Source organism: Podarcis filfolensis (assembly GCF_964270895.1).
Source record: "Podarcis filfolensis genome assembly, chromosome: 3".
NCBI lineage: Eukaryota > Metazoa > Chordata > Lepidosauria > Squamata > Lacertidae > Podarcis > Podarcis filfolensis.
This window is the reverse complement of record NC_139606.1, coordinates 51,330,186-51,343,187: the sequence shown is the minus strand read 5'-3', so window position 1 is coordinate 51,343,187 and position 13,002 is coordinate 51,330,186. Positions and strand designations below refer to the sequence as shown.

Below are 13,002 nucleotides of genomic sequence, written 5' to 3'. Positions count from 1 at the left end.
ACTTTCCCATGGGCAGTTCATAATTTGTTTCTATTAGATGAGAAAATGCCTCGCGAATAAAAGATAGTAGCATCTATTTCGGCCTGCCCAAGTTCCCTAAAAACAAACAAGATTTCACAGGTCTAGTTTGGTCTTCTCTTCCAGTAAGGTCATGTTAGAGGTTATTGCAAAATTTCTGAACTAACATATCACCAAGTATCCAGGGATCCAAGTTTTTAACATTTTAATTAGCTCAAAGTACCAGCTAAGGCTGCTCATAAATGAAATCAATATCAAATTAAAATTATAAATGGTTAGAAATGTTTCAACTATGCTTAGCAATCTAATTAATGTAAGCACTTTGCTGCATGGTCTAGAGTATGCTGCTATTGAAATCAATGAGCATAAATTCAGTGCAGTCCTCCATGTTGCTACATGTTGTTGTTTTAACCGATCCTCTGTAGCCCATTTGATACGAAAGTTTTCTTAAGGCAGCAGCTTAAAAGGCTTTGGCACTACAGATTGGACTCCAAACAACTACATCTGCTAACGATGCAGGCTCTGTCAGAAGAGCAACAACTGACATCCCACGTCTAAACTTTATGGCATTTTTATGGTGCATTTATGGTAACTCTTGGAAATGCGGCACATGATGCAAAAATACACATGTATTTTATGACATAACCACTCCCTTCTTTTAAACTGCTGGACATTATATATTATTATTAGTATTGAATTATGAGATCCTTCCATGTTCAGTTCACGACGATTGAAAGCCCTTCATTTGTATTTAAGTTTCTACTGGTGTGTCCTACAGAGAAGTTGGGACACATGAAAAGGTTACTAATAGAAACCTTGTGGTGCCTAACTAACTTCCAAATGACTTGTTTCCACTGAACAGCCTACATTCTGTTTTATTCCCATCAAATGAAAATATTTAAGAGGAAAACAGTTTCATTGTAAATTTAATAGAATTCTGAATGCATGGACTCATTCATGCCTCTGAGACGGATACTGCAGCTGTATAAAATCTTGGTACATGGGATCTGCATCAGGCAAGTACAATAGGCAACATTTGAACAAATGCAAAAAGTCACGGCATTTTTTCTTGGCCACTGTAATAGAAAATAAATCTGCTATGGTTCTGTGTTGTATCAACACCTTCTTTCCATATTTATTACCTGTATATATATTTTTCATGTGAAAACAGTCACATATTAAATATTAAAGAAAATATTTTCTTGCTGCTCTTCTTCAAATGTGTAAAAAAACTCAGGGCCACTTCACCATAAATTACAAAATTCTCACTCAGTAGGCACATTCATGAAGGAAATAACATAACTCAGTCGGTACAGCGTGCATCTCTTAATCTCTGGGCTGTGGCTTCCCATGTCGGGCAAAAGAATTCCTGCATTGCAGCGAGTTGGACTAGATGACCCTCACAGTCCCTTTCCAACTCCACAATTCTAAAATTCTAACGTGCATGCAGGTGTGCCACATGACCATGGCAGATTAACTACATGTACAGATGCACTGGGTGTGATCGCTATTACACAGGAGATGCAAATTGTTGACTTTGTAGGAAAAAAAGTGTTGTGTAGGAATGCCTGCCAATACAGGAATTTGGTAATGCATGAAGTGGTTCCTATTTTATGTGTTTATGGATGGGGACAGACCTTAGGGTAGACCCACGGAAATTAATGGCTATGATTAACTTAGGTTAATTAATTTCAGTGGGCTGACTCTGAGAAGCACTAGCATTAAATACAATCTTTTCAAAGGGAGTTGAGGGTGGTACGACAGAGGCATCATCGGTTACGTAGTGCACACATACATTTCTTTTGTCCTACCAATAGTTCTGGTCAAACAGGTTTTGCTGGCTCTTGGAGGTCTACAAAACCTTGCAGAACCTGTGAACAAAGACAACAGAGGTGCGTACACCATGTGCAATAATAAGCCTCTGTCATAGCATCCACATCTCCCTGGGTGAAGGCTGGTCATCTCCAGTGCAAATCGTCATCTTTTGCTTTGCTGGCTTAGCACTTTGTTTACACAGAACAAATGGTTCAGCAGGAACTGAGAAGAGGAGGGACAGAGGGATATGGGTTTTCGGAGCAACTTCTACTCAAATATGTTTTCATTAAACCCTCCCTCCAAGAAACTCAACGGGGGTTGCAAGTTGAAAGAGAGAAGATGGACAGAACTCGGGGTCATCCAGTGAAGTTGAAAACTGGCAGAGTCACAGGGATAGTGAATATGTCTTCACATGGTACAGAGTTAAAACATGGAATTCACTTCCACAAGATATAGTGACAGCCACCAACTTAAAGGGCTTTAGAAGGGTATTAGACAAATTCATGGAGAAGGCTATCAATGGCTGCTAGTCATAATGTCTATATTACTTCTATTATCATAAGCCGGATGCCTCTAAATATGGGATGTTGGGAATCACTAATGTGGAGAATGCTATTGTGCTCGTGTCCTGCATCGTGGCTTCATGGACACCTGGTTGGTCACTGTGAGAACAGGATGCTGAACTAGATAGGTTTGATCCTGCATGGCATGTCCTCCCCGTGGCAATCCACCATGGCCTGTGGCTGGGTGGCATGAAGGGAGAAAGGGCAAAATGACTATTATTTTCTTCCACCTTTCCTCAAGATGCTCAAGGCAACTTGCATGGTTCCTCCTCTGCCCATTCCAGCTTATGTGGTAGGTTAGCATTTTAAACCCCAACAGGGAAAAGGCTTTGGAATGGGGAAATGGCAGTAAAGACAAAGGTAAGCACTCTCAGGTGCCTCCTCCTAAGAAGCTTTTTAAGAAAATTAAAATAAAATATGAGGACTGGAGTTCCAGTACACAATTATCTGTACATAATGTGCAGCTGGCCCCCAAGCGACAAACCCTATATAAGCTTCAACTGTGCCCTCAGCTTCAATATGCCATGAGTGTGATCCTATGCATATTCAGTGGAGCAGATGTCCCATCTTGTTCAATGAGGCTTACTCCCGGGTGAACACACAAAACCACAGGATGATATCCAATGTTAGTTATGGTCATATTCAAAGCAGACCCAGTGAAATCAGTGGACTTAAGTCCATTGATTTCAGTTGGTCTACCCTAAGTACGAATTAGTCAAATTTCACCCACATTCACTGGTACTTCCTTCCGAAAAAGCATGTGCAGGAGCAGAATCCTATTAATCTGTGGCATAGAAAGCTGCCTTTGTAGACCATTAAGATTCTTGGCACTTCATGGTTTAAGAGACAGGAGGACCTTCCAGGGTTGAACTTGGGACCTTCTGAATGGAAAGCATGTACTGTGCCACTACGGTGCAGACATTCGCTGGTGGGGCTCAAACACCCAGCCACTGTAAGTCACTGGCAGCAGCTGCTGATGGTCGCAAGCTGCCTTATACCAAATCAGACCATTAGTCCAACTAACTACAGTGACTGGCAAGAGCTGCGCAGGTTTTCAGACAGGAGTCTTTCCTACCCCTACCTAGAGCTGTTAAAGACCAAATCTGGGACCCTCTGTATACAAAGTCATAGTGCCTTGACCATTACAAAACTTTTGTCTTGTCTAAGCAACTACCTCTAAGAAGCATGGTGATGCAAGTAGAATGGTTTATATTTGTAATACTAGCAGACGGAAGCATTTCAAAAAGTGCCAGTGTTCCACATCCCATTTATGTGTTAAAATGTCACCAGCAACAAAAGACGGTATGTGAGTACAAACAGGAGTTACAATTCCTAGCTCAAGTTATTGTATAGCACTATTTAAAAGGCTGTGGGGTGCCTTTTATGTACCGATGCACGTAATGCCATAATCTGTGTGGCTATTTAATGTGGAAAATATACCTATCCAGTTCACCCCACTAGCAACAGATATTGCTTTCTATAACTCTTCACTATTTAGCATCTTGAGGTTCTGGGTTTGTTTGCTTTTTAAAAATACTATCCTGTCCCCTCTAGATGCACTTATTTACATTGCTTGCTATTTAAAAGTGTTCTTAATTTCTATTTCTTGGGTCTTGTCTTTTGCTGAACAAAGGAATTTAAAATGTAAAATAAAAGACTGTGGCAGTGTAAATACACAAATATTGAGAAATACAAAAAGCAAGTGATGTCCTCACTTATTTTTTAGCTCAGTAGGTTCAGAGGCTGATGCATGCATATAATCCCATCAAACAAAGGACAGTCTCCCACATGGCAGATTTAAACAGGGGATTGTTTTGCTTCCCTATCTGCTGAACAGTACCGATTCCACAGTTTAGGGGAAACTGTTTAGGGGAAGTCTTGGCTACTAGAAAATAGATAATGGGCAACAAGCACAAACACACCACCATGTAAATAGACACGCCACTGACATACTCTTGCTCATTTCTGGCATAAGTTAGAAGCTTCCTGCTTTGCTAACACAGGAGGGGACCACAGGTCGCCTTTGACTGAGAAGACATTGGTCTAGCTTAGGCAGCAGCAGGTGCTGGGATCAGAGCCTAAGCCAGGCAAAGTAAAGGTGCTCTTAAAGAACCCTTATGGACTGATCCTGAAGCAGGATCCCTGATGGAGAGGCGCTGGTGTTTCCTCACAACACCTTGAAGGTCACCCTTGCAGGGGACAGCAAAAAATTAGTTTTGGAAAGTTGTTCTGCAATTGCCCCATCACACCCTGTGGATGGGACCAACCAGGCTTAAAGCCATGGGGAGAAGGGGAGATCCGCAAGGGTGGGGTGCACTGTATGAGAGAAAGCGCTCTATGAACATGTCCACGTAGTCACCTTTTTCACTCGGGCATTTCCTTCAGCTCCTACCAGCAGAAGGCTATAATCTAGAAATGTGGGTTAGTTGATGATGTGGGTCAAGTGTGTTTGGTGGTGGTTTCTGTGAGGTTTCTTTTTTAAGCTCTTTATTTAGGCTTGCCGATCTTGACCACGAAAAACCAGTTCAAGTGTATGTCAGAGAACTCAAGTTTTTGTCGGGTCAAAAACGGAGTCAAATACTGTACACCCTACTCTCACAATGTCACTTGTAACACTGAACAAAAACCAGTTCCTCCCCCCCGCCCCCCAACACTCGTGAACCACTTTTTTCCACCGTCAGAAACCACGGCGGCATTTTTCTTCTGTTTTTTGAGAGCTTTAAGAGAGTAGGAATTTTCCCGCCCTTTCAATGCGTCCTGAGGGGAGGTTCAGCGCTAGCGCTTGTTATGACTGGGAAACAAACGGAGATAGAGAGGGGTGGTCGTTTTTCTGCACTAATTAACACAGAAGATCGTACCGTGCGGATAATGCAATGGAGTTGGGGGTGGGGGTGGTTTGCCTTCAGATAGATCCATTCCGACCCACTACTTTGAGGAAAAGTAAAAAAAGGAATACGAGACTGGAGAGAGCGTGTGACCCACACAGGAGATCCCGTTCGCACAACCACCCGCCCGGCCGACCACCAACTTTCCTCCCCGCCCGCCGCGCGCTCACCTTCCAGCCGGCCGAGCTGTTGCTGTCGCCCTTATCCTTGAAGTAGGGCACGCAGCGCACCATCCACTCGTAGATCTGCGAGAGGGTGAGGCGCTTCTCCGGGGAGCTCTCGATGGCGCGAGTGATCAGGTCCGCGTAGGACAAGTTCCCCCACGCGTTTCGGCGGGACGAGCATTTCCTCGGCGCCGCCGCCGCCCCGCTCGCCCCCGGCTGCTGCGGCTGCTGCCCTCCGCTCGGCGCCCTGGCGCCCTGGCCGGACCCGTCGCCGGACAGCCCCGAGAAAGGCGCCAGCAGGCGGGCCGTGTCCTCCGGGGCCAGCGCCTCGCCGCCGCCGCTAGGGACGGCGTCTCCGACGGCCATGGCCGAGCTGCCCCCTTGCTCCTCGTCGTCGACGTCGTCGTCCTCCTCGGGGATCATGGAGGCGGCGTCGGCGCCCGCTTCCCCCGCGGGCTTGGCCGGGCTCGCCTGCAGCTCAGGCCTCTGCAGGGGCCACGTACAGGAGCGCGGGCGGCTCTGGGGCTCGAACTCGGGGTCCAGGTCCACGTCCACGGGGGACAAGGGGGCGGGGGGAGACGCCTCTGCCATCTTGGCCTCTCCCCCGCTCGGGAGGCTGCTCTGCCTGCCGATCCGCTGCCAAGTGGGGATGTCAGGGGAGAGGAGCCCGATCCACACCTCGGCCGTCCCTCCTCCTCCGCCGCTGCCGCCGCCTCCTCTCGCACCTCCTAGTAGCAGCGATCAGCGAGGTTGTACAAACATGCCACGCTCCATTAAAGGTCCGGCCGCCTCCTTTTCACCCCGCCACCTCTCCTTCCCTACCGCCAGCAACAACAACCAATAAAATTAATCAGGAAAAAGAAACGATCAGGTGGTCAAGCCGGCTCCAGGTGCGTCCTCTTCCTCGGGATCCTGAGGAGAGCCGATTTTGCAAGAAACAGCCCCCCCCCCCAAAAAAAAACACCCAACCCTTGCAGAGTGGGAAAGCAAATCTCCGCGGCGGCGCGCCCGTGTGTTTGTTTATCTTTCACCCCGTGCAGGATTGCTCCAATAGCATCTCGCGGTATGCATTAAAGAGACCACTTCCCGCGGGCTCTCTCCCCCTTCGCACGCCTAAAAATAAAGAGAGCCACGAGTCTCTTCTTGCTTGTTGCTTTGGCGGGCGCTTTCTGCTCGGCTCCAGGAGTCCTTCTCCGCCGCTGACTTCGAAACAGCTTAGCTGGGAAACTGAAGTCTTAAAACGCACCCGATCGCGCCTGCTCCATTCCTCTTCCCCGCCCCACAAAAAAAGCAAAAAACCCCCAAAAAGGGGGCGCAGAGGGGGAAAACAACAACACTGGGAAACTCACGCTCTGCTGTGGTTTTTTAAAAATCCGAATCTTCAACGTGGGGGAAAGAGAGAGGGAAAGAGAGTGAAGACTCGGGATCCAAGGCAAGTCAAATCGCCGGTCTTCCAACAGGTCCAGAAGCCCGGAGTCCTCGTCCTTTAGGGCTGCCAAGGTTTTCGTTCCAGCATCCGCACCACCCCGCTCATCACCTCCTCGCTCCTGCTGCTGCCATCTTGACAGTTTCCCCTCTTTCACTCAAGTCATTTAAACAAGCCTTGGCGAAAAGGCAGAGCGGGAGGTCACGCAGGCGGAGGGAGGGAAGGAGGGAGAGAGGGAAAGAGGGAAGGAGGGAGGGACGGAGGAGCGAGCGAGCGGCAGGTTCCAAGCAGCGACGAGCAGCTCGGACGGCGGAAAATCCAGGTCGGAATTCACAGGAGGAGGAAGACGCAGCGTCGCTACTGCTGCTCTTGCTGCATGGCTCCTGCTAGCACGGTTCCTCCAGCTCGTCTCGCCTTAGGCAGAGGAAGAAGCCTTTAAAACAAAGCGACGCGGATGATCCCCCTGCCTGGAAGAAGCGCAGGAGGAGGCGGCGCCACTGCTGCCGGGGACGAAGGGCGCCTCTGCAGCTCGCGCGAGCAGCCCGCCGCCCTCCGCTCTGCTGACTTCCACATTCCTTCTCCTAACAACCAGCGGCGGCAACACAAAGTTATAGACACACGCAGGGAGCCACAACCTAACCCGGTAGCAGCAGCCTGGGCGCCACCCACCAAGTGGGAAGGCCTTGCGTCGTCGGCGGGAGGGGCGAGCGAGCTGCCAGCGCCGCCAGTGCAAGGCTGGCTATCTGGAGGCATCTCAGCCAACAGGCGCTCTCGGTCGCCTGCCTTTAACCCTTGGAAAAACGCATCGCTGTTAAAAATCAGCAAATGGAGCCATTCATGGAGGAGCAGGGATTTAAAGAAACAATGCATTAATAAAGAGGTGTGTCTTAGGAGATCTGGGTTGTGTTTGTTACTACGTGCTACCTTAGCTTTTGTTTTGTTTTGTTGGAACAACGTTTCCCCTCGTTTTGTTTTCTGCCTTCGCCCTCAATCTTTCCCTTCCACTCAGACCTCTTACCTTTAAAGCAGAGCCTAGAAAACACCGAAGTTGTGTGGGCACGTGCTGACCACTTTTTCATGCGCTGGAAGGTTGGGGACAATCTTTGCAGTTCTCTGTTGTTTTACTACAAAACATGTGGGTGGTTTGCAAACACAACAATGCCTTTTCTTTTACAAAGCAGTAGCTGTTGGAGTTTTCTGCAGTGATGCTGGAGTTTCTGCTGCAAAGGTGCCAACTAAGGCAATCCTTCTGGCAGTTCAAGCTAAGGCTAATGTTTGGAAATTCAAAAGCAACCGTCAAATTTAGCTAACGGAAGTGTATTTTAATTTTCACACTTTTTTTTAAATTGAGGGGAATTTAGACATGTTTAGATGTGTCTTTCCCATTTCCAATTTCTTTGGAGAAAGTCATGCGATAATGAATGAATAAATGGATAAGTTAACAAACTCTGGTAAAAGGTTCAAACATTAAAGGAAAATCTGCTTCATTGTTCCTGCTTAGTAAGTGCTAAGAATCCAATGGTGGTCAGATATTAAGAGTATGCAGATGGATAGCAAGGCATTACTTTTTCTGGTGAGACAAAATGTTTCCCTTACAGAAATCTGATGTGTGGCCCAATTCTATGTATATTTCCTGAAGTTTCATTAAAATCAACCAGATTTATTCCCAAACATAGAGAATAAACACCCACCAATAAACACAACCACCCAGCACTAGGTGACTACAGAATCATGTTGGGAGAGGGCAAGTACTGTAATTAGATAACAAGAAAAGTAATTACTTTGCCATCTCTATAAATATAGTAGATTTTATAGGTATACATAAAATAGCCATTACATACCATTAATTTTAGTGAGTGAGAACTATACATGTGCTCTGTTGTCCAACTGAAACAGATGGGTGTAAAAATGCCTTATTTTTATATACATCTACATGTGATTTTTCTTTGGCCATAACCAAGTAAGAGTTGGGCCTTTACCTTTCTTTATTGGGATCCTTAAGTAAATAGCACCATCAGGTTGCAACATTATGTATGTGTTTTGGCCCAGATTCAGAATTCCCATGAAGAACTTTTCACCACTGTTTATTCTAGATAACACAATATCAGCAATTGACTGCAAGATCTTGGACTACATTTATGTAACACTCAAGTATCCAGATAGAATGGGTTGAAGTAATGTGGGGAAATAATAGATTTTTTAAATGACTTCATTCCCATGCATACTTATTTCCAAGAGAACTGGGCAGCATTTTCTTACAGTGGTTTACATATAATTTCATGATCCAGCTGGATGATAATGGTTTTAATATATTATTCAGCAGAAACAGTCACTGCACCCTTTACAATGATTCTGAACATTTTATTTCAAGTAAGTTGGTAGTTATAAATTGACATCACTTCCTCACACTGTACAATATGAACTGGATTGGAAATTAACAGCGCTTTCTTACATTTTAAAAATCTCATCCCCTCCCTGATGTTTATTCCAAAAGTGCTCTGTTTAAACACTACCTTGTTTAAATAGTGGAGAGGCTGTGAAAGAGTCAACATTTCATTCAAACAGATAAAGGGTTCACTTTATCCAGGACTGACTTCAGTTAATTCCCATACAGTCTCAAATTTGTAACTGATAATTGATCTTGCATCATGTTTCATTAGCTACTAATAATTTGCATAATTCCCCCCCTAACTTCTGTGTATATTTGCACATTTAGAATCACTGCCCAGGTACTAACTGTTGATTGACAACTTCAAGGCTCCCCCCTCCTCTCCCCCACATGATTCTTCATCCATTAACAGCACTTGGACCATACCCCTCTTCTTCTTTCTTTTTAATTCAATCTTTATTGGTTTAAAATGAACACATACATACACAAAAAAAAACTTAGAAAAAGAAAACAGAACAAAAGAACCACAATACATCTCTTAAAAAAAGAATTAGAAACATACATTGCGAATACACAGAAATATTCCAGCCATCAACTTCCAACAGCCTTTCAGATAGAGGATTCCATCTAATGCAGGACCATCCTCCATAAGGCAGAACATGTGGCTACTTTGACACTGATATAAATAGGGACTATGGTGAATGCAGAGGAATTCCATTCTATGTGCATATCAAAGCTAACTTATGGAGGTGGGGACAGTATTACAATGTGGATATTTTGTGTATCCCAGAGGCATCTGGTTAGGCAGTTTGGGAAACAGAATACTGGAGCAGAACCATGTGTTTACCTGGCCAAGACATGACATCACTTGAGATGTCAGATAATGGGGCAGAAAGGCATGGTTTGAGACACAAGCCTTGCAGGCAAGAGGTTCCCCATACCTGAGATAGCTCTTCAGTCAGATTTAGCAAGGTTCATTTATATGTTCTTAAACTACTCTCCACTGGAAGAGCTTTGTGCATAGGCCCAGTCCAAACTGTAGCTCAGTGACATCAAATGCAAACGCCAGCAAAATCTAGCACAGTCCCAGGATCACCACCTCCTTCCTATGCTTTTCCTTTGTATCACTAACACCTTAACCCTACTTTTCACACAACTTGTCCAGTTTCAAAACAAAATTTAAATATATTTCTTATTATTTTCATTTGGGCCCACAGTTGTGGTCTTGAAAGGGTTTTTTCAGATGGAGCCAAGGGTTATGGATATAGGTGACTCAGACTTTCATTCTAATTAAATGTATTTTGTAAAGACAGAATGGGGTTTTTTTCACATTTAGGACCTCATACACTCTCATATTTGGGGCTGATAAGGAATTTTCTACCAAGATATATTGGCTGGGTTTGAAAAAGAAATAAAAAGCTAGGGTTGACATATTTCAAAAAGGGAAAATCCAGACACAAAATCTGGAGCTTTTTTTTTTTTTGTGGCAAAGTTGTTGAACTCTATTTTTTGGAAAATTCATAAAAAAATCTGCAATGATATGGGCTGCCATACGCCTGGATTTCCCAGACATTTTAACCAAATTCTGCCTGGATGCTATTTTTGGCGGAGGCGTCCTGGTTATGTCCAGGAAATTCTGGACATACGGCAGTCCTTAAAAAAGCAAAACAAAGCCTCTACTCCCTGTAGGATATGGTTTTGCTCAGTTTGCCTGAGCCACCTGGAGCAATTTGCTCCACTATTACTGCAAGCAGGTATCCTGAGCTTCAGTTGCAGTGGAACGCTGTGCTCTTCATGGATCTCTCAAGTCTCATTTGTGGAACCCCACTTTGCACTGGGACTCTTGGGAACATGAGCCTGCAGTTCTATCGTTTTTCTGTAGTTAGGATTTGATACTTTCCACTTCATTATCTCCCTTTATCTCTCAGGGCCTGTTGACTCTGGAACTAACCTAGCAATTACCAAATGAAGAATATCCAAATAATTTTATGTGTTACATTCAGACTGCGACACCTGGAACCCACCAAGCCAGTTGCCAAAGTACTTATCCGTCACTGTGCATGAGTTTGAAAGTGTGTGTGGGCACGCACACACACACACACACAACCAGCCAGGGTGGTTTTAAACCAGTCAAGTGGCAATTCTGGTTACCCATTGCCATATTCACATTTAGAGACTATAAAATCAAAGCTCTTTGTTCAAAGCTCAAGAGTCCTTGTTGCAGGATTACTACTGTTCTAGTCATACTAGCATCGTTTCAATAAATATATCCATTTCCAGTTTCTCTTCTTATACTGAAAAGGCCTGGTCCATCATTTATTTATATGGAATGCAGGTCAGATATAAGCATACAAAGTGCCCATTCTTTAATTCCACAAAAAATTGAGAAAATTTTAAAGAACTAATGGTTTCACAGTTGTAAGTAGGTTAGGTTGTTTCATTTTGGGTCAGGGATAGAGAACCTCTGCTTCCATCCCCGAGATGTTGTTCTAGTCCAATTCCCATAGAAAATGGTGAGGGATGATGAGTTGAAATCTAACAACATCTGAAGGGTTGTAAGTTCCCCATCCCTGCTCTAGAAATATATTGGGGCTTTTTTGTTTTGTTCATATTTTATTATTCCTTCCAAAGAATCCTGGGAGTGATAGTTTGGAGGGGCAGCGACAAATCTTCTAGCCCCATATCATTAAACTATAGTACTTGTGGCTCTCTGGGAAGATGGAATAACTTGATCAACTTTCAGTCTATGGTAGGTTATGTCCACAGTGTAGAGGCAGGATTAAACAGGTTAGTTCAGCGCAGAGCTCAGAGGCCATTCTCATTTCCTGCCTTGGATTGTGTTATATTTTGACTAAAACAAAGAAAAAAATATCCCAATTGGACAGGTTGATCTATGTGTAAAGAAGAAGTAGAACAGAGTCACTGAACAAAAATGACTTTAATAAAACTGGCCATCCTAGGAGGAATTGAAAAGACTGGGGCTATTGATCTTCAAACAAAGATGAGTAAGAAGATACATGACGTGGGCATACAAATAATGAATGGGATCAAAAAGATAGGTAAGGAAACCTCTATTCACTCTTCAGTGCTACAAAAACAACAGGACAATAAATGTGAAAGATGAGCAACTATGAAAAGATGTCCACATGACATGAGGAAATGTGCCCCGCACCTCATATCTTTGAATTGTAGCACTCATTGCCCCTAAAATATCACTGGTGCTGTTTACTGGGAGTCAAACAAAATTCAATATTGATGTGAAAATATTATTGTGTCTGCCTGCTGGCAGATATCTGGCTCCAGGTATTATTGAAAGATGGGTTGTTGAGTGAGGCTGCTTCCGTGATGGGTACAACAACAATTTTAATATTGGAGGCTTTGGTATTATGCTGCACAAGTGACAGAAACTCAGCAGGTTTAGCTTTCCCATGAATTTGCAATGCCTGGCAATGCTGTTCCTGTTAAATTCCTTAGAGGTACATAATTGTTAAAGGGGCAGAACCTAGGGGCTTTTTTTTTTCTTCAGGAAAAGGTCAAAACCACTGCAACATACCACCAAGGATCTATAGCCCATCCTGGATAATGGCACTCCTCTTTTGTAAGATGGGGTGGTAGCCTTGCTTACATTGTTTACAGTCAGCCCCCTGATCTAAAACAGATACCCAACAAGAGGCCACAAAACAGAGACACAAACACCGTGATCAGATGCCACAACAAAACCAGGTGCCAACTCTGTCTCCTT

At 44.4% G+C, this 13,002-nt stretch overlaps 1 protein-coding gene across 4 annotated transcripts in view; it reads right to left on the bottom strand.

The window, feature by feature from the left end:
* Positions 1-7,742, bottom strand: part of FOXO3 (forkhead box O3) — a 113,838-nt gene extending 106,096 nt beyond the window's left edge. For 2 of the 4 annotated variants that reach the window (XR_014546834.1, XM_083608350.1), the window contains exon 1: positions 5,452-7,499. Coding sequence is in view for 3 of the 4 variants with exons in the window: in XM_083608350.1 (XP_083464476.1) it covers positions 5,452-6,036 (585 nt within the window). In the remaining variant the exon portion in view is untranslated. Of the gene's footprint in view, positions 1-5,451 lie in introns of all 4 variants that reach the window. The other 2 variants (XM_083608351.1, XM_083608349.1) reach the window with 2 other exon arrangements.
* Between the last annotated feature and the right edge of the window lie 5,260 nt (positions 7,743-13,002).